This window comes from Macaca fascicularis, chromosome 1 (assembly GCF_037993035.2).
Source record: "Macaca fascicularis isolate 582-1 chromosome 1, T2T-MFA8v1.1".
In the NCBI taxonomy this organism is placed as follows: Eukaryota; Metazoa; Chordata; class Mammalia; order Primates; family Cercopithecidae; genus Macaca; species Macaca fascicularis.
This window is the reverse complement of record NC_088375.1, coordinates 54604613-54626331: the sequence shown is the minus strand read 5'-3', so window position 1 is coordinate 54626331 and position 21719 is coordinate 54604613. Positions and strand designations below refer to the sequence as shown.

The 21719-nt window shown below is 34.3% G+C and overlaps 1 protein-coding gene across 2 annotated transcripts in view; it reads right to left on the bottom strand.

The window, feature by feature from the left end:
• Window positions 1-6652: 6652 nt before the first annotated feature.
• The window catches only part of LOC102139374 (complement factor H-related protein 4), a 46149-nt gene continuing 31082 nt past the window's right edge, over window positions 6653-21719 (bottom strand). The window contains exons 7-14 of one of the 2 annotated variants that reach the window (XM_065539138.2): window positions 19684-19866; window positions 17921-18097; window positions 17421-17603; window positions 14950-15147; window positions 12545-12727; window positions 10549-10725; window positions 10078-10260; window positions 6653-7069 (exon numbers count right to left, since the gene is read on the bottom strand). In XM_065539138.2, the coding sequence (XP_065395210.1) occupies window positions 6873-7069; window positions 10078-10260; window positions 10549-10725; window positions 12545-12727; window positions 14950-15147; window positions 17421-17603; window positions 17921-18097; window positions 19684-19866 (1481 nt within the window). In that variant the 3' untranslated portion in view covers window positions 6653-6872. Of the gene's footprint in view, window positions 7070-10077; window positions 10261-10548; window positions 10726-12544; window positions 12728-14949; window positions 15148-17420; window positions 17604-17920; window positions 18098-19135; window positions 19867-21719 lie in introns of both variants that reach the window. The other variant, XM_074031522.1, reaches the window with a different exon arrangement.

Below are 21719 nucleotides of genomic sequence, written 5' to 3'. Positions count from 1 at the left end.
GTTTATGGATTGGAAGGGTCAACATTGTTAAAATCTCCATACTACCTAAAGCAATCTACAGATTCAATGCAATCACTGTCAAAATACCAACAACATTCTTCACAGACATAGGAAAAAACAATTCTAAAATTTATGTGGAATCACAAAAGACCCAGAATAGCCAAAGCCGTCCTAAGCAATCAGAACAAAACTGGAGGAATATTATTACCTGACTTCAAATTATACTACACAACTATAGTAATCAAAACAGCATAGTAGTGGCATAAAAACAGACACATAGACCAATGGAACAGAATAGAGAACACAGAAATAAATCCACACACCTACAGTGAACTCATTTCTGACAAAAGTGCCAAGAACATACACTGGGGAAAAGACAGTCTTTCCATAAATGGTGCTTGGAAAACCAGATGAACATATGCAGAAGAATGTAACTAGACCCCTATGTCTCACCATATAAAAAAAAAATCAAAATGGATTACAGACTTAAATCTAAGACCTCAAACTATGAAACTACTACAAGAAAACATTGCAGAGAATCTCCAGGACAGAGGTTTGTTCAAAAAATTTTGAAGGCAATATCCCATAAGCACAGGAAACCTAAACAAAAGTGAACAAATGGGATTACATAAAGTTGAAAATCTTTTTCTGCATAGTAAAAGAAACAATCAATGAAGAGAAGCGACAACTCACAGAATGGGAGAAAATATTTGTGAAGGACTCATCTGGCAGGGGATTAATAACCGCAATATGTAAGGGGATCAAATAAAATAATCCAATTAAAAATGTGCAAAAGATTTGAATAGACATTTCTCAAAGGAAGACATATGAATAGCAAACAAGCGTATGAAAAGGTGCTCAACATCATTGATTATCAGAAAAATGCAAATCAAAACTGCAATGTGATATCATCTAACTCCAGTTAAAATGGCTTATATCTGAAAACCAGGTTTATATCTAAAAGCTGGTAATAAATGCTTGCGAGGATGTGGCGAAAAGGGATCACTTGTACACTGTTGGTGGGAATGTAAGTTAGTGTAACCACTATGGAGAACAGTTTGGAGGTTCCTCAGAAAACTAAACATGAGCTACCATATGATCCAGCAATCCTACTGCAGGTCATACATCCCAAAGAAAGGAAATCAGTATATGGAAGACACATCTGCACCCCTATGTTTGTTGCTGCACTGTTTACAGTAGCTAACATCTGTAAGCAACCTAAGTGTCCATCAACAGATGAATGGATCAAGAAAATGTGGTGCATGTGTACAATGGAGTAGTATTCCACCAGAAAAAAGAATGCGATCCAGTTATTTATAACAACACGGATGGAACTGGAGATCATTATGTTAAGTGACAGAAAGGCACAGAGAGACAGACATCACATATTCTCACTTATTTGTGGGACCTAAAAATCAGAACATTTGAACTCATGGACATAGACAGTAGATGAACGGTTACCAGAGGCAGGGGGCTAGTGGTGGGAGGTGGTGGTTGGGGGTGTCAGGGAGGAGGTGGGGATTTTCAATAGGTATAAATAAATAATTAGAAGAATGAATGAGACCTACTAATTGATAGCACAATAAGGTGACTATAGTCAACAATAATTTAATAGCATACTTTAAATATACCTTAAAGAGTATAATTGGGTTGTTTGTAACTCAAAGGATAAATGCTTGAGGAGATGGATACCCTATTTTCCATGACGTGCTTATTTCACTTTGCATGCCTGTATCAAAATATCTCATATATCCCATAAATATATAAACCTACTGTGTACCCACAAAATTAAAAATAAATAAATAAATAAAATAACTGTAAAAATAGAAGAAACCTCAAAGTGATAAAGTCAAAATGTCTTGTTTTTCCTGCCAATCTTCCCCCTCTATTTTCTTCCCTTATTGTTAACAACATACTCTCTACATATTTTTATATTCTGAATTTTGTGTTTGCATTATATCTTCAAAAAAGTTATAATTAACTTGATATTGAGCAATAGTATTTTCAAATTCAAATTGTGCTTCTTATCTAGATAAAAGACTTGGCACATAATGATTCTTAATGGATGTGTTAAAACAATTGATTTCTAGGCACAAATCAATGAACTAATAAATGGTGGGGCAGGGGAGCTTTTTTTTAATTTTCTTTTTGAGACAGGGACTGGCTCTGTCGTTGGGTTGGAGTGCAGTGGCACAATTCTTCCACCTCAGCCTCCTCCTGTAGCTGGGACTACAGGCATGCACCACCACACCCAGTTAATTAGTTTTCTTTGTTTTTATAGACAGGATCTTGCTATGATTCCCAGGCTGATCACAAACTCCTGACCTTAAGAAACCCTTTCACCTCAGCCTCCCAAGGTGTTGGAATTACAGGATGAGCCACTATGTCTGGCCCATAAATAGTTATTTTGCCTGATAAATATCATGCCAAGTATATTATGTTTACATTTTAATATAACAACCATTCTATTTCCCTAAGATTTCCTTTTCTGTCATTTTTATTTTCCTGCCTAAAGATTTGTAAGATTTGTTTATTAGTCTTATAATTAAAAAACATTTGGCTAGATTATGTTTCTATGAGATTTTCTCTCTCACTTTGCCTAGAGCCACATTAAGCTGTACACTAGGAATAAGTGTTTAGAAAGAAATGTGAGAACACTTTGATGATTGTACTTACTATAATTGTTCTGGTTTCTTCCCTAGACTTAGATTTTTATGATTTATTCTCCAGATTGATAATCTCTGTAATCATTCATTTCTCTATGTTTTCCCTTTGAAAACCCATCACACCAAATTTCTTATCTATCACACCAATTCACTTTGCTAGGTGCATACTCTACTATTTGATAACCCCACTGATGCTTTTATATCACATTTTATTTTCATCTTCCTGATGATATTGCTTGTTGATCCTACAATAACCTGTATTTCAACATATTTCCTTGTGGTTTCCTGCCATTTATTTTTGTAACATTTTAGGAAACTGATGCAATCGTATTAGTCTGTTCTCATGCTGCTAATAAAGACATAACCAAGACTGGATAATTTATTAAAACAAGAGGTTTAATTGACTCACAGTTCCATGTGGCTGGGGAGGCCTCACAATCATGGTGGAAGGTAAATGAGGACCAAGTCACATCTTACATGGTGACAGGCAAGAGGGCTTGTGCAGGGGAACTCCCATTTATAAAACCATCTTGTGAGACTTATTCACTACCATGAGCACAGTATGGGGGAGACTGTCCCCATGATTCAATTATCTCCACATGGCCCTGCCTTTAACATGTGGTAAGATTTGAGCAGAGACATAGAGTCAAACTATATCATTCCACCCTGGCCCATGCCAAATATCATGTCCTCACATTTCAAAACCAATAATGCCTTCCCAACAGTCTCTCAAAGTATTAACTCATTTCAGCATTAACTCAAAAGTCCACAGTCCCAAGTCTCATCTGAGACAAGGCAAGTCCCTTTGTAAAATCAAAAGCAAATTTGTTATTTCCTAGATACAATGGGGGTACAGGCAGTGGGTAAGTAAACCTATTCAAATGGGAGAAATTGGCCAAAACAAAGGGGCTACACGTTCCACGCAAGTACAAAATCCAGCAGGGCAGTCAAATCTTAAAGCTCAAAAATGACCTCATTTGACTCCATGTCTCACATCCAGGTCACACTGATGCAAGAGGTGGGTTCCCATGGTCTTAGGCAACTCCACCCCTGTGGCTTTGCAGGGTACAGCTTCCCTCCTGGCTGCTTCCATGGGCTGGCATTGAGCGTCTGCATCTTTTCCAGGTGCACAATGCTAACTGTTGGAGGATCTACCATTCTGGGGTCTGGAGTACAGTGGGTCTCTTCTCACAGCTCCACTAAGCAGTGCCCCAGTGGGGACTCTGTGTGGGGGTTCCCACCCCACATTTTCCTCCTGCACTGCCATAGCAGAGGTTCTCGATGAGGTCCCCACCCTTTCAGCAAACATTTGCTGGACATCCAGGTATTTCCATACATCCTCTGAAATCTAAGCAGAGGTTCCCAAACCTTAATTCTTGACTTCTGTGCACCCACAAGCTCAACATCACATGGAAGCTACCAAGGCTTGGGGCTTGCACCATCTGAAGCAATGGTCTGAGCTCTATGTCGGCCCCTTTTAGCCTCTGCTGGGATGCAAGGCACCAACTCCTGAAACTGCAAAAAGCAGCAAGGTCCTGGGCCCTGCTCACAAAACAATTTTTTTCTCCTAGGCCTCTGGGCCTGTGATGGGAGGGGTTGCCCTGAAGACCTCTGACATGCCCTGGAGACATTTTCCCCGTTGTCTTGGCGATTAACATTTGGCTTCTCATTACTTGTGCAAATTTCTGCAGCCAGCTTAAATTGCTCCCCAGAAAATGGGTTTTTCTTTTCTATCAAATCATCAGGCTGCAAATTTTCTGAACTTTTATGCTCTGCTTCCCTTTTAACATAATTTTCAATTCCAAACCATATATTTGCGAATATATAAAACCATATATTGTGAATATATAAAATGGAATGCTTTTAACTGCACCCAAGTCATCCCTTGAATGCTTTGCTGCTTAGAAATTTCTTCCGCCAGATGCTCTAAATCATCTCTCTCAAGTTGAAAGTTCCACAGATCTCTAGGGCAGTGGCAAAATGCCACCAGTCTCTGAGCTATAACAGCGACAATCACCTTTGTTCCTGTTCCCAGTAAGTTTCTCATCTCTATCTGAGACCACCTCAGCCTAGATTGTATTGTCCAAATCACTATCAGCATTTTGGTCAAAGTCATTCAACAAGTCTGTAAGAAGTTCCAAACTTCCCTACATCTTCCTTCTTTCTTCTGAGTCCTCCAAACTGTTTCAACCTCTGCCTGTTTCCTAGTTCCAAAGTCACTTCTATATTTTTTGTTATCTTTACAACAGCACCCCACTCTACTGGTACCAATTTACTGTATTAGTTGATTCTCAAACTGCTAATAAAAACATACTTGAGACTAGGTAATTTATAAAGGAAAGATGTTTAATGGACTCACAGTTCCACATTGCTGGGAAGGCCTCACAATCATGGCAGAAGGTGAAGGAGTAGCAAAGGTACATCTTACATGGTGGCAGGCAAGAGAATTTGTCCAGGGGAACTATCATTTATAAAACCATTAGATCTCCTGAGACATATTCACTACCATGAGTAGGGTATGAGGGAAACTGCCCCCATGATTCAATTAAATCCACTTGGCCCCACCTTTGATGCGTGGGGATTATATAATTGAAGGTGAGAATTGCGGGGGTGGGGGGGACCCAGCCAAACCATATCAACAATTATTTTTGAAATTTTATTTATGATATATGTTGATGAAGTAATGTTAGTCACTGGAATTAATAAAACATTTTTTTTACTTTTTATTCACCGGTCTCTGTTATGTGAAAACCCGGTTAGATTTGATAGCTTACCTCATTCTTCAGTCTTAAAAAGTTATTCCTAGCTTTAGTCACCAAAACCTCAGTCTAGCAATTAATATTTCTCATGCCGTACAGGACTAGATCGTTATACAAGTTCATGCTTTTTTCTTTATAACCAGGAAAAATGTTGGGGAAGGGAACTTTGTTTTCTTTTCTTCTTACCCTGCAACTTCTCACTAAGCACATGCTAACTGGGGGCAAAAATCTATTAAAGTGAATACAGATTTCAATTTGTTAACAGGGATAAATAATCTTTTTAAAAAAATCCTTATATACAAAAAAAATCAAGTACAGAACAGAATGAGAGTGAACGCAATAACAGGAGAAAAGACAAAAAAAATCTGAAGCAAAACAATAGGAAATACAAAAACCACATATGAAGAAACTTTTAAAATACTTGTATTAAGAAAACACAAATGTAGCCTTAAATAAATCAGAAAAAGAATTATTTCCTTAAATAGGAATTTTCAGCATCCTATTTATTTATTTATTTATTTTTAAGACAGAGTCTCACTCTATTGCCCAGGCTGGAGTGCAGTGGCACTATCTTGGCTCAGTTTAACCTTTGCCCCACTGGTTAAAGCGATTCTCCCACCTCAGCCTCCTGAGTAACTGGGACTACAGATGCACGCCATCATGTCCAGCTAGCTTTTCTTATTTTTAGTAGAGACAGGGTTTCACCATGTTGGCCAGGCTGGTCTCGAACTTTTGACCTCAGATGATCTGCCCAGCTTGACCTCTCAAAATGCTAGGATTAGTGTACCTGGCTTCAGCATCCTAAAGTGTCAACATTGCCCAAGTTAATATATACATTTAATGCACTTCCGGCTGTATTCCCAATGCTCTGAAAGGGTTAGCAAAACCTCTTCTCTTTTTTCACAGGAAAATGATAATAATTCACCTTCTTCAGTACTATTTCCTTTAAATTATGATAATGATATAATGTCAGTGTTTGACAGGAAACACTACTTTTAATAAAAATGGCCCTATTTGGTTAACTGCATCTAGAGGACCATGGCTGCAATAAGGGAATACTATAGTGTGTTTATTTTCACTTACAACTTTAATATCTAATTTTATGGTATTGTTACTTCCCCAAATAAATTCTAAAGTCATTTTGTTTCTATGTCTAGGTATACTATACAATATGCAGAAAGCCATTCAGTTATCTGTTTCTATAGTTACTAATTCATTGATAAGAAGTCCAATATAAGGCTAGTTTTTATTATTTTAGTACAAGCATAAGCAATAATTTAGTTTAACATATTTTTGAGAACATATTAAGTTGCAAATTGAAACTATTATTTTAATTTTCTTTGAAATAAAATAGAAATTACAACAATATCAGAAGCTATCTTTGCAAGCTTTGAGACTACAAGAGTGAGAAGTGGAAGCTGGACATACATTTAGGGTAACAATGTTCTTATTCACATCTGGGATATTCCAGTATCCCTTCCCAACACACTGCTTGAAATGATAGAATTGATGTATTTGCATTATATCCCAATTTGCACATAAATTCAATGGTATCCCCTGTTTTTGCATAATATTTTCTGTCACTTTTTCCTTTTAACTGTATGTTATTTTTATTCATGTTTTCTTCAGTTATTATACATGGATCTGAAAGCAGAAAAAAATCAATTAACAATCATAATCTTCCCTTTCATGCAATAAAATGCATCCTAATGAACACTTTAGGGTAAAATAAAATTATAAAATAATCCAAATAGTTAATAGTTATTAACTTGTGCTACATACTGACTTTAGCATTTTACAAATATAGTAAGTTCAGTTGCACTTCCCCAATGTCACAGCAGAGATCATCAGGTGAGGGTGATAAACGTGGACTCTGGCAGTCTTTCTCTAGAACCTGAACTCTTCTTCCCTAAAACATGTTATGTCCACCCTAGTGACTTCATACCAAAAAGGATTATGCTAATATGTTCTGTTGGAGTCTTGGTTATTTATCCTTCTTTCCCCTCTATTCGACCATCCATGACTACAAACACTCCAAATGTACTCACATTTTGCTAGCTTAATTCTATGTTTCTATTTTTCTCTTATGCCCATGATGTAGAAACAGAACTGTAGAAAGCTAAATCTTTCTAATAGTCATCTATTAAAATGAAACTCTCTCTATATACATACATACATAAATATACCTCAATATCTATCAATTATGTCTCTATATATCACCATCATCTATCCCTGTCATCTTCATTTTCTATTTTAAAGAGAGGCAAGGATAAGCACACAAGAGTTAATTTGAATCCCTACATGATTATGGACAAATTACTCTATCTCACTATGCCTTCATCTGTAAAATCGGCAAGATAATGTTACTTCCACATATGGGTTTTCTTTTATAAAATTCTTTTTTAAAAACATTTATAATTTTTTTTTTTAGTTCCAGGGTACATGCGCAGGATGTGCAGGTTTGTTATATAGGTAAATGTGTGCCATGGTGGTTTGCTGCACCTGTCAACCCATACCCTAGGTATTAAACCTAATTCTTACCTGATAAAACTTTCAGTTCTTAAAGATATCATTCACTCATCTATCTCTTCTTTTGACTCAAGTATTCTGCATTCTAGTTTAGCCCTTATTAGCATTAGTATTTCTTTAGAAATTTCCCCAAATCATATTTTAATACATCTTTCAAGCACTTACTTAAATAAATTTCTTAACATAGTACATATCACTTCTGAAATTCAAAAATTTTTAAGAGCTCTTCAATACATTCAGGGGCTGCTTACAATTCAAAAATAAATATTATTCAAACTCTAAATATTTCTCCAAACATATTTTCCAAAACTTTCTAAAGTTTCCTGCTGCCCAGGAAAGTTTTCCTCATTGCTTTAATATGCCATATGTGTATGTAATATTTTCCATAAGGTTGCCTTTTTCCCTAGAATTCTCTGCTTGAATGCTCTTTGCTTCTTTAGTTTTGAAGACAGAAAGTCTTGCTTGTATCATGGAACTGATCTTATATCTTCAGATAATTATAATCCCTTCCTGTTCTTGACTGTGAGAAGAGGTAATGCTTTTGCTGTGAAACGCGTCTTAGGAGTGTCCACATCCTCAATCAAATTTAAGACTCAGAATTTATCTCTGAAACCTAACACTTTTCTATGAAATCAGGTTTGAAGATACTTGTAAACTATTTTGATTTGAGGATACTAATTTTCCTCTGCAGTCTTGCCACTTGCATAGTTTGGAGCTCAAACTTGGACACGATCATCTACAGAAGTGGTTACATAAATAGGGGACAATAATTAACATTTAGCCCATTTTAGGATCAGCCAAAATATCAATGTCTTCAGTCAATATGAAAGGTGAAAGGTAGCATAGCATCAAAATAAAGGAAATGAGTCACATCACATAAAAGAATTGCTTGTATTATCCTGTACTTAGGAACTTGAGCACTTGAAAAACTCATGAACTTACAGTTTAAGAGCTGTGATAGGAATAGGTTATCTGATATGCAAGGCCTGATGGGTATCCCAGGGCCCTACCGCATAGGCTAGAGGAAACTTGTGGCAAATTTTCTGTCAGGTTTTCTTGTTGTTGCCATAATTACTGTAGCTTTTATTTTGAATTGTGTTGCTTTAAGTTCATAGGATTTGCGGGACAAAATTCTGAGAGTATACCTATATTGCAGACTTAAGGGGTTTTTAGTGTATTCATTTTGATTCTGGTATAAGGGAAGGGGAGAATAAGGTAAAAATAGAAACACATTGGGTTATGGAAATGGCTGTAGTGCCCATTAATTTCTTTCTTGCTTGCTAGGAATACTGATAAAATATAAGTAAGAATAATAATCAGAGAAAGAACTTCTCAGGTTAACCAGGTATGTTTTCTATCAGGAAGAATTTCATGTTTTCAAGTAGGATTTAATAGCTCGTGGTTTTTTGAAACAATGTTTTCAAAACTGTTTGAAAACTCTTCACCTAAGTTTTAATAATGTGAAAATGATCACTGTTGTTAAACTGAGATGCTGCATTTCATATGTACGCAATAAACAGATGTTGTTCTTGAAGAATCATTGTATTCATTAACAAATTGCAGACTCTGAACATTCTTGTTTGTTTGTTTTTTCTCTCTTTTTCTTTTCTTTTCTTTTTTTTTTTTTTGAGATGGAGTCTTGCTCTGTCGCCCAGGCTGGAGTGCAGTGACGTGTTTTCAGCTCACTGCAAGCTCCGCTTGCCGGGTTCAAGCGATTCTCCTGCCTCACCCTCCTGAGTAGCTGGGATTATAGGCACATGCCAGTATGCCTGGCAAATTTTTATATTTTTTTTGTAGAGATGAGTTCACCATGTTGGTCAGGCTGGTCTTGAACTCCTGACCTCGTGATCTGCCTGCCTTGGCCTCCCAAAGTGCTGGGACTACAGGCATAAGCCACCACCCCAGGCCAACAGTCCTGTTTTAAAACAGAAACTTGGTCATTGTTTACATGGAATTTTCCAAGTTTATACACATATATTAAGATCTGAAAGGCAAACATTCAGCAGAATAGCTGTTTGTGAACACAGTTCTAGGGTAATAACCCATCAAAATTCTAGTATCAATAAGCACGTATCAAACTTATTACTCTGATTTTCTCAGAATCTAGAATATTAAGAACTTACTTATGCATCTTGGTGGCTCTGACCACTCTCCATTACTACATGTTACATATTGAGAACCCTGAAGTTTATAGTAGGACTGGCATTGGTACTCGACTCTTGACTGTGGCAGATACACTTTTTGCGGGAAGGACTTGGTATCTGCATTGCTAATAGGTGGAGGAGGCCCACACTTTTCTGAAGAATCTGAAAAAGAAATATTTTATATGTGGGGAAAAATCAACAGTTTTATCAGACACTTTTTAAATAAAGCTTTTCATATATTCTCAACTGTGTCTTATTTGATTTCTTAGGAAGACATTTGCATTTTCAACCTTGTTTTTTTTTTTTTTGTCTCAAGATAATTCACACTCATATGAGGACTACATATATATGTATATATATGTACACACTTATATGTGTACATATACATATGCAGTTGTCTATTATTTTATTTAATTCTAATAAAAAGAAATACTTGAATAAAATACTTACTATAGCATGTTGGCAAATGTGACCAGCCATCTTCACCACACACTGTGGAACCTGTGGTGTTTCCATATCTGCTTTCATATCCATCATAGCATTCATAGTCCAATGTGTCATGGAGCTTAAACCACATGCCATTACTCTTGGCTCTGGAATTCTCCAAAACAGGCGTATCACAAAATTCTGAAACAAAATAAAATTGAGGATTGCTTTTCTATGCCATATGATGTACAGCTCAACTAAGAAAGTTTCATTATAGGAATAAAATTTACCAATCAGTGTGTGCTAATAAATTGAGTACTGTTAAAAAATAGTCTGATAATCAGTGCTTTTTGTGCTATAATAGTTAACTACAATAGTTAAATATATTTCTCTCTATATATTCTTCTTATCATTTAAATTCTGTGAAAACATATTAAGAACATTTAGTCAGTCCTATTTTTATCTGTGAAAATCTCATTGGCTGTTATTAAAGTCTATATTACGATGCTGCAATGTAGTATTTTAAAGATGATAAAATTTTGTTAATTTAAAACATGGTGAACCCCGTCTCTACAAAAAATGCAAAAATTAGCTGTAATCCCAGCTACTCAGAGGGGTGAGGCAGGAGAATGGCTTGAATCCAGCAGGCGGAGCTTGCAGTGAGCTGAAATCACATCACTGCACTCCAGCCTGAGAGACAGAGGGAGACTCCGATTCAAGAAAAAAAAAAAAAGAAAAGAAAGAGAAAAATAAAAAAATTTTGTGATTTTAAGCTTTGTGAATTTTAAAGATGATAAAATTTTGTGAATTTAAATGTAACTATTTATGTATTTATGTAACTATTTACTAACAGTAAGGGTGTATATGTTAGATAAAAATTATATTAATTAGATATAAGCTCTATACAAATTTATGAAGCAGCCTATCGTTTATTTTACAAGTTTTAATGTACATCATTTATCAAAGCTGAGTAAAATTGAAGTATACACTTTACACAGAGTCCATGATAAGCATAGAAATAGTAAACAGTATTCTAGAAATGTAGGAATTGATACAGTCTGGAAAACCTACGGTAACTTTGAGATAATCACTTTGTAAGTATATCTTTCTTTTTTCCCACTTAGCTTAATATTTTTGAGATTCATCCATGTTGTATTATGTATCAAGGTTCCATATTATCTCATGGCCAAAAATAGTTGAATTGTACCCTTGAAAAAGAAGTGGATTTTGGAGTATGTAAATTATACAACAGTCCTCTGGGTTAAAAATACATTAAGCAATTTATCTTTAAAACTTTTTGTGAATATCTAAAAAGGAAAGAAAAAAATCAAATTTTGGCACTGAAAGACTTCCTTTGTTCATTATGCAATCTCTTTATCATAATAAGTAAAGGTCGAGCATGTTCAGAGAACTTTACGTGTAAGGAATCCATTGGCAAGTATGAGGTTTGTAAACATTCAACCCACCCACCTACCCTTTTCCTTTACTTGTTTTCTCTATAGTAAACAATAGGCTGGAGATAATTTTTTGATTGGATATCCTCAGTAGCATCATCGATACAAATTATTAAGGTCTGATTCTCCTGATGCTAGCAGAAATTCAGAATTAAGGATTCATTTCTCCCCTGACATGTACATCTTTTCTGAGTGTGAGCAAGGAATACAATACAAGCAGTTGATAATTTTGAAATACAAATAAAGACAAAAGAACAAAGTTTTTATTGGCAACTAATACATTTTGCTGATATTCCCATGCAGTTGCCTAACTAGTCTGTACATTATAAGATTGCTTTTATGTAAAGGCAGATTGAGTTGTAAGAGATGAAATGATCATCTTCCCAAGTAGCCATTACTCTAAAAATGCAGAAGACTTAGTTTGGCCCAGAATGTTAAATGGTATTAGAAGTATTTGTATCTCTTTACTCCTAAAAGTGTTTTCTATATTTTTAAGTAAAACACTATCATCTCAAAGAGAGGAAAGAAGCTGACAGAAACTGAATGGAAATATGTAAATCACTTACTAATGCAAATTGGTTGTGCTGACCATCCATTTTCCAAACATGTAATTGATCCTGAAGAATTTCCATCTGCTGTTGCATATCCTGGTTTACATTTATATTGCATTTCTTTATTTAAAATATAAATAGAGGAAGATTCAGAAATAAATCCATTTTCAATTTCTATATCTGATTTTGAGCATGTTCCTAAAATAGAAAAAGTAGAGAAAAAATACGTATTTGTTGAATATTTCTTTTATAGAAGGGAACAAGTAAAAACATGGCAATATGGCAAAACAATGAAACATTTGTTAATGAATTGAAAACAGCAAAACTGGAAGTTTCCTAAACATCAGTGTTCTTAAAAGGAAACCACGAATTTTTGAAGGAAATGTTGAAAACACAGGGAAAGGCAGAATAAAAGCAAAGAATCCTTGAGACTGTCTGCAGAGTTGTGGCAGGCCTTGAAAAATGCAGATCTAGCAGACTCTCAAGTCCCTAATGATATTTTGGAAGATTTTCTGGCTACTTTGCAACAACCTAAGTATTTTTGGTACTATTAAGGTGTCTTACACCTCGTTAAGTCAAATGCCATTTCCCAGGCAAAGATAATGTACACACTGCTACCACAGGCAAGTGAGTAATTTTGTAAATCCTTTATCTCCAACAGTTGAAAATGGTTGTCATCTTAAGTGGGTGCTTAAACACATAGAGACGTGGTATTTGAGAGGAATGTGGAAATATAAACAGAAAAAAGAAAGCAAACAAGATTGCCAAAAGAAGTTCTACTACATTCGTAATGTGTTTGTTCTTTATATATTAGTAATGTATGTGTTCTACACATTACTAACGGGTATATGCATAAGATATTAATTATTTTAGTAATGTTATGTTCTAAGATACTAGTAGTGTACATGTTCTTTTCTAATTAGTAATTAGAAAAAAATGTAAATGGACCAATTTTACTATCTGAAAGAGAAAGAAATCATGTTATAGATGATACATATTTATAATATAGCCTTTGTCATAATCATGAGTTTTCTGATCTATTCTTGCCTACTTTCCTATTAATCTCTTCCAGTCTCTAAACTACAGTGTTCAGTTTCTCTTGTTAACAATTTTATTTTCAATATCTATAAAGTACTTGACACACAACAATATTTATTAGGCAAATTAATGATAGAGTTGGTGCCTATGGCTTAGGCTATTGTTGAGGATAGTTGCTCCTACAAGCTGTAAGGAGATTCCCATGTCTTTCATCTCAATTATATAATAATTATCATGCGGTTTCTATAATGGAATGTTTTGTAAATTGCAAGCAATACACGAAAACGACTTTCAGAGACTCCTTTGCCTAAAAAGTGAAAGTCAGCTATAACAGAAGATGAGTCTTAATTTAAAGCAACAGATCACTAACTATAACAATAAATGTCATATAATTGTGAGAGATGTACAAGTGACCTTTGAGCAAGCATTATATTTATTGTTTAGCTAATGCTATAATTTTATAAACTACTTAAATCAATGCATTTAGCATGATTTCAGTATAAATACTGAAGCAGTGTTACTTTCACCTGTATTTTATTTATTTTGTGTTATTCGTGACTTATATTTCTATTGTTACTTAACTATTAAGTGACAGAATCCACTCATTATCCAGAAATTATAAATATATTCATACATCTTTGGAACTGGAAACTAGCTAGGCTTCTACTTAAAAATAAAAAAGATATATATTTAGCTTCAGAGTTGATATACAAAATTTTCCTGTTAAAGGTCTAGATCTCAGACAGTTACGGACATACTGGGATCTCAAACGAGTGGACTAACTGCCACGAATGCATCTGGGAGGAGGAGACCAATCATCCTCTGTACATGAAACTGTGGTCTGCACATTTGGAAGATGGTAGTCGGGACAGACTTCAGCTTTCACAGATTGACCCTGTCAATATGTCCCTTCATACTTTGTGTTATATCCATTCTCCAAATAACTGAGAATACATTGTCCTAAAGACCATAAAATGATTAAAAAGTAAATTAGAGACATGAATTTAATCAAAATAGTATATTAAAATAATTTTTAGAATATTTAAATAAACTGCATCAATACTCAAAAATAATGTATAACTGAAGGAAAACTAAAGCTACTCTAAATGTACAAAAAAGTCAGTATTCAATGTTACTTATCTTTAATTTTTATAAAATATGTTTAGAATATATATGTATTCTCCTAAAGTTCCTATATTTATTTCTCATGTGATTTTCATGAAGATCTCATAACAGAAAAAATCCATTTTGGTCTTTTTGCTTGAACAACTCTTTCCTTGGTACCATTTCTGTCATATAAGACAATGTAATCATTTATTTGCTCTTCTCTCTCCATTCTTTGCAAGTTTTATGCACATATTGTTGTGAAGAGGTTTACTTACTGAGGCATGGGACTGTTGGCAACCACCCATCTTGTGTGCAATGAATGTAATCCCAGTAACTTCCTGAAGGAGTCACAAAATTTGCATCACAGTAATAGGAGTAAGAATTTCCTGCAGCTACTGGAAAGTATGGTCTACGTATAGTCTGATAATACAGACCTCCATGTTGAATTTCTGGAAACTCACAAGGTTTCATTACTTGTAACAAAAAACAAAAATAGTATAAATAATGTTTCACTGTAACAGACAATGATATAAGAGATAACTGTTTTGATTATGTTACCTTCCACATAATGGTTTTGTTTTCTTTTTTCTTTTTTTTTCTTTTTTGATATGGAATTTCACACTTCTGCCCAAGCTGGAGTGCAATGATATGATCTCGGCTCACTGTAACCTCCGTCTCCCAGGTTCAAGCAATTCTCCTGCCTCAGCTTACCGAGTAGCTGGCACTATGGGCACACACCACCATGCCCATCTAATTTTTCTAATTTTAGTAGACACAGGATTTTACCATATTGGTCAGGCTGGTCTCGAACTCCTGACCTCAGGTGATCCACCCACTTCAGCCTCCCAAAGTGCTGGAAATACAGATGTGAGCTACCACACCTGGTTCGTTTTATTTTAGAAATTTTTTTTTAATTTTTATAATAATTTTTTAAGTTCTGGGATACATGTGTAGGATGTGATGGTTTGTTACATAGGTAAATGTGTGCCATGGTGATTTGCACCACCTATCAACCTGTACCCTATGTATTAAGCCCAATTCTTCCATGGTAAGCTTTCCATTTTTGATGATGTCATTCACTCCTCTTTCTCTCCTTTTGATGCAAGTATTCGGCACTCAAGTCTAGCCCTTATTAACATTGGTATTTCTTTAGAAACTTCCCCAAGTCATATTTTAATACATCTTTCATGAACTTACATAAATACATTTCTTCACATAGTACATATCACTTCTGAAATCCAAAAATGTTTAAGAGCTCTCAATACATTCAGGGGCTATTTACAATTCAAAAATAAATATTATTTGAGCACTAAATACTCCTCCAAACGTATTTTCTAACACTTTCTAAAGTAGATACAGAAGTGAATACATAAATAGGGGACAATAATTAAGGTTTAGCTCATCGTAGGATCAGCCAAGATATCAGCGTCATCAGTCAATATAAAAGGTAAAAGGCAGCATAGCATCATAATAAAGGAAATGAGTCACATCACAGAAAAGAGCTGCTGGTATCATCCTATACTTAGGAAGCTGAGCACTTGAAAAACTCATGAGTTTACAGTTTAAGAGCTGTGTTAGGAATAGGTTATTTGATATGCAATGCCTGATGGGTATCCCAGGACTCTACATTATAGGCTAGTAGAAACTTGTGGCAAACTTTCTGTTAGGTTTTCTTGTTGTTGCCATAATTATTTTGGCTCATATGTTTTGAATTGTGTTGCTTCAAGTTCATAGGACTTGGAGAACAGATTCTGGAAGTATACCTATATTACTGACTTGAGGGATTTTTCATGTATTCATTTTGATTCTGGGATGAAGGGAGAGTAGATAAAGGTAAAGACAGAAAACATGCGGTTTTAGAAATGGCTGACCTTTCCTTTAATTTCTTTCTTTCTTGCTAGAAATACTGGTAAAATATAAGACAGAACAATAATCAGAGAAAGAACTTCTCAGTGTTAACTAGCTATGTGCTCTCTCAGGATGCATTTCAGGTTTTCAAGAAGGATTTTAGTTAATCATTCATGGTTTTTATTATAATTTAAGTTCTGGGGTACACGTGCAGAACGTGCAGTGTTTTTACATAGGTATACATGTGCCATGGTGGTGTGCTGCACCCATCAACCCATAACCTACATTAGGTATTTCTTCTAGTGCTATCCCTCCCTTAGCTCCTTACTCTGTGACAGGCACTGGTGTGTGGTGTTCCCCTCCTTGAGTCCACCTGTTCTCCTTGTTCAACTCCCACTTATGAGTGAGAATATGTGGTGTTTGATTTTCTGTTCTTGTGATAATTTGCTGAGAAGGATGGTTTCCAGCTTCATCTTTGTCCCAGCAAAGGACATGAACTCATCCTTTTTTATGGCTGCATAGTATTCCATTGTGTATATGTGCCACATTTTCTTTACCTAGTATATCATTGATGGACATTTGGGTTGGCTCCAAGTTCATTGTTTTTAAAACAGTGTTTTCAAAACTCTTTGAAAACTCTTTTCCTAAATGTTAATAATGTGAAAATGATTACTGATCTTAAGTTGAGATGCCATATTTCATATGTGTGCAATACATCAATGTCATTCTTGAAGACTGATTGTATCCATTAACAAATTGATGTCTCTGAACAATCCTGTTTTAAAAAAGAAACTTTGTCATCATTTACATGAAATTTTCCAAGCTTATACACTTACATATTAAGATCTGAAAGGCAAACATTCAGCAGAATAGCTGATCCAGAATATTAAGAACTTACATCTGCATCTTGGTGGTTCTGACCACTCTCCATTACTACAAGTTACATATTGAGAACCCTGAAGTTCATAGGAGGACTGGCACTGGTACTCGACTGTTGACTGTGGCAGATACACTTTTTGCGGGAAGGACTTGGTATCTCCATTGCTAATAGGTGGAGGAGGCCCACACTTTTCTGAAGAATCTGAAAAAAAGAGTATTTTTTATGTAGAGAAAAATCAATAGTTTTATTGGAAACTTTCTGAATAAAGTTTTTTATATACTCTTAACTGTATCTTATTTGATGTCTTAGGAAGACATTTGCATTTTCAACCTTGGTTTTTTTTTTTTTTTTTTTAAGGTTTAAGGTAATTCACACTCAAATGAGTACTACATGAATATGTACATATATGTATACATACACATATATGTGTACATATATGTGTACGTATACATATGTTTGTTTTTATTTATTTATTTATTTAATTCTAGTAAAAAGAAATACTTGAATAAAATACTTACTATAGCATGTTGGCAAATGCGACCAGCCATCTTCACCACACACTATGGAACCTGTGGTGTTTCCATATCTGCTTTCATATCCATCATAGCATTCATAGTCCAATGTGTCATGGAGCTTAAACCACATGCCATTACTCTTGGCTCTGGAATTCTCAAAAACTGGCATATCACAAAGTTCTGAAACAAAATAAAATTGAGGATTGCTTTTTTATGCCATATGATATACAATTCAACTAAGAAAGTTTCATTATAGGAATAAAATTTACCAATCAGTGTTTGCTAATAAATTGAGTACTATTAAAAAATAGTCTGACAATCAGTGCTTTCTTTGTGCTGTAACAGTTAATTAGAAGAGAAAAATATATTTCCCTATATATATCCTTCTCATCATTTAAATCCTATGAAAAACATATTAACAATATTTAGTTAGACCTATTTTTATTTGAGAACATCTCATTGGCTGTTATTACAGTCTACCTTTATCATTATAAAGTATTATTTTAAAGACGATAAAATTTTGTGAATTTAAAAGTTAATATACATATTTATGTACACAATTTACTGACAGTATTGGCGTATAGGTTGTATTAAAATTATATTCATTGGATAATAGGTTCTACAAAAATATATAAAGCATCTTATCTTTTATTTTACAAGTCTTATAGTTGATCATTTATCAAAGCTGAGTCAAATTAGATTGAAGTATACAGCTTTGTCTTTTGCAGAACCCATGATAAGCATAGAAATTGAAAACAGTATTCTAGAAATGTAGGAATTACATTTTATAGCTCCCAAACCTCAGAGTAACTATGAGATAATCACTTTCTAATTGTATCCTTTCTTTTTCTCACTTAGCTTAATACTTTTGAGATTCATCCATGCACTATTATGTATCAGTAGTCCCTTCCATTTCATCTCATGGCTAAAAATAGTTGAATTGTACACTTGAAAATGAAGTGGATTTTGCACTATGTAAATTATATATCAATATGTGTGTTAAAAATAAATTAAATAATTTATCTTTAAAAATCTTTGTGAATGTCTACAGAGAAAAGACAAAAAAGATCAACTTTTGCCACTGCAAGATTTCCACGGTTCATTATGCAATCTCTTTAATAATAAGTAGTTACAAGTTGGGAATGTTTTAGAGAACTTTAGTTGTAAGGAATCCATTGCCAAGTATGAGGTTTGTAAACATTCAGCCCACCCACTTACCCTTTTCCTTTACTTGTTTTCTCTGTACTAGATTACCAGCTGGAAATAATTTTCTGAGTTGGTTCTCCTCAGTTGCATCATTGATACAAATTATTAAGGTCTCATTCTCCTGATGCTAGCAGAAACTCAGAATTAAGCACTCATCCCTTCCCCGACATGTACATCTTTGCTGAGTGTGAGCAAGGAATACAATACAAGCAGTTGATAATTTTGAAATACGAAGAAAGGGAAAAGAACAAAGTTTTTATTGACAACTGTTACATTTTGCTGAGAGTCCCGTGCAGCTGTCTAACTAGTCTGTACCTGATGGGATTGCTTTTACGCAAAGGCAAATTGAATTGAAAGAGATGGAATGATCATCTTCCCAAGTAGCCATTACTCTAAAAGGCAAAAAAGGCTTAGTCTGGCACAGAATGTTAAATGGTATTAGAAGTGTTTATATCTCTTTACTCCTAAAAGTGTTTTCTATATTTTTAAGTAAAACACTATCATCTCAAAGAGAGGAATGAAGTTGACAGAAACTGGATGGGAATATGTAAATCACTTACTAATGCAAACTGGTTGTGCTGACCATCCATTTTGCAAACATGTAATTGATCCTGAAGAATTTCCATCTGCTGTTGCATATCCTGGTTTACATTTATATTGCATCTCTTTATTTAAAATATAAATAGAAGAAGATTCAGAAATAAATCCATTTTCAACTTCTATATCTGATTTTGAGCATGTTCCTAATAGAAAAAGTAGAGAAAAAAAAATTTGTTGAATACTTCTTTTATAGAAGGGAACGAGTAAAAACATGGAAATATGGTAAAACAATGAAACATTTGTTAAGGAATTGAAAATAGCAAAACTGGAAGTTTCCTAGACATCCATGTTCCTAAAATAAACCATGAATTTTGAAAGAAAATAGTGAAAATACAGGGAAAGGCGGAATAAAAGCAAGGAATCCTTGAGACTGTCAACAGAGCTCTGGCAGGCCTTGCGGAGGAATGCAGATCTAGCAGACTCTCAATTCCCTATGACTTTTTGGAAGAGTTTCTGGCTACTTTGCAATAACCTGAATCTTTTTGATGCTATTAAGAGATCTTAGACCTCATATAGTCATATGCCATTTCTCAGGCAAATATACAGTACACACTGCTACCACAGACAAGGAAATAAATTTGCAAATCTTTAGTCTCCAGGAAATTAAAATGATTGTCATCTTAAGTGGGTCTTAAACCCATATAGACATGGTGTTTGAGAGAAATGTGGAAATGTAAGCAGGAAAAAAACAAACAAACAAGATAGCAAAAATAAGTTGTAATATATTAGTAATGTATAGGTTCTTCACATATTATTGTATATGTTCTATATGTTACTAATGTGTTTATGCATAAGGTAGTAATTATTTTAGTAATGTATATGTTCTAAGATATTAGTAATGTATATGTTCCTTTTTAGTTAGTAATTAAAAAAATGTAAATGGACTAATTTTACTATCTGAAAGAAAAATAAATCATGTTAAAGATGATAAATATTTATAATATAGCATTTGTCATAATCATGAGTTTTCTGATCTATTCTTGCCTACTTTTCTATTAATCTCCTCTAAACTCTAAACTACAGTGTTCAGTTTCTCTTGTAAATAATTGTATTTCATATCTATAAAGCACTTGACACACAACAATATTTATTAAGTGCATTAATGATAGAGTTGGTGCCTACGGTATGAGAAAAAGGGACTTTTCTTTCAGAGACTTAGGCTATTGTTGAGTACAATTGCTCCTACAAAGGTGTAAGAAGATTTCTATTGTCTTCCATGTCAATTATATCATAATTATCATACGGTTTCTATAATGGAATGTTTTGTAAATTGCAAGCGATGCACACAAACAACTTTCAGAGACCCCTTTACCTAAAAAGTGAAAGTCAGCTATAACAGAAGATGAGTCTTAATTTAAAGCAACAGAGCACTAACTATAACAATAGATGTCATATAATTGTGAGAGATGTACAAGTGACCTTTGGGCAAGCCTTATATTTATTGTTTAATTAATACTATAATTTCATAATCTACTTAAATCAATGCATTTAGCATGATTTCAATATAAATACTGAAGCAGTGTTACTTTCATCTATATTTTATTTATTTTGTGTTATTCAAAATTTATATTTCTATTACTTGACTATTAAGTGACAGAATCCACTCATTATCCAGAAATTATAAATGTATTCATACATATTTGGAACTGAAAACTAGCTAGGCTTCTATCTAACAATAAAAAAGGCCTATATTCAGCTTGAGAATTGATACACAAAATTTTCCCGTTAAAGGTCTAGAATCTTAGACAGTTATGGACATACTGGGATCTCAAACAAGTGGACTAACTGCCACGAATGCATCTGGGAGGAGGAGACCAATCATCCTCTGTACATGAAACTGTGGTCTGCACATTTGGAAGACCGTAGTCAGGACAGACTTCAACTTTTACAGATTGACCCTGTCAATATGTTCCTTCATATTTTGTGTTATATCCATTCTCCAAATAACTGAGAATACATTGTCCTAAAGACCATAAAATGATTAAAAAGTAAATTA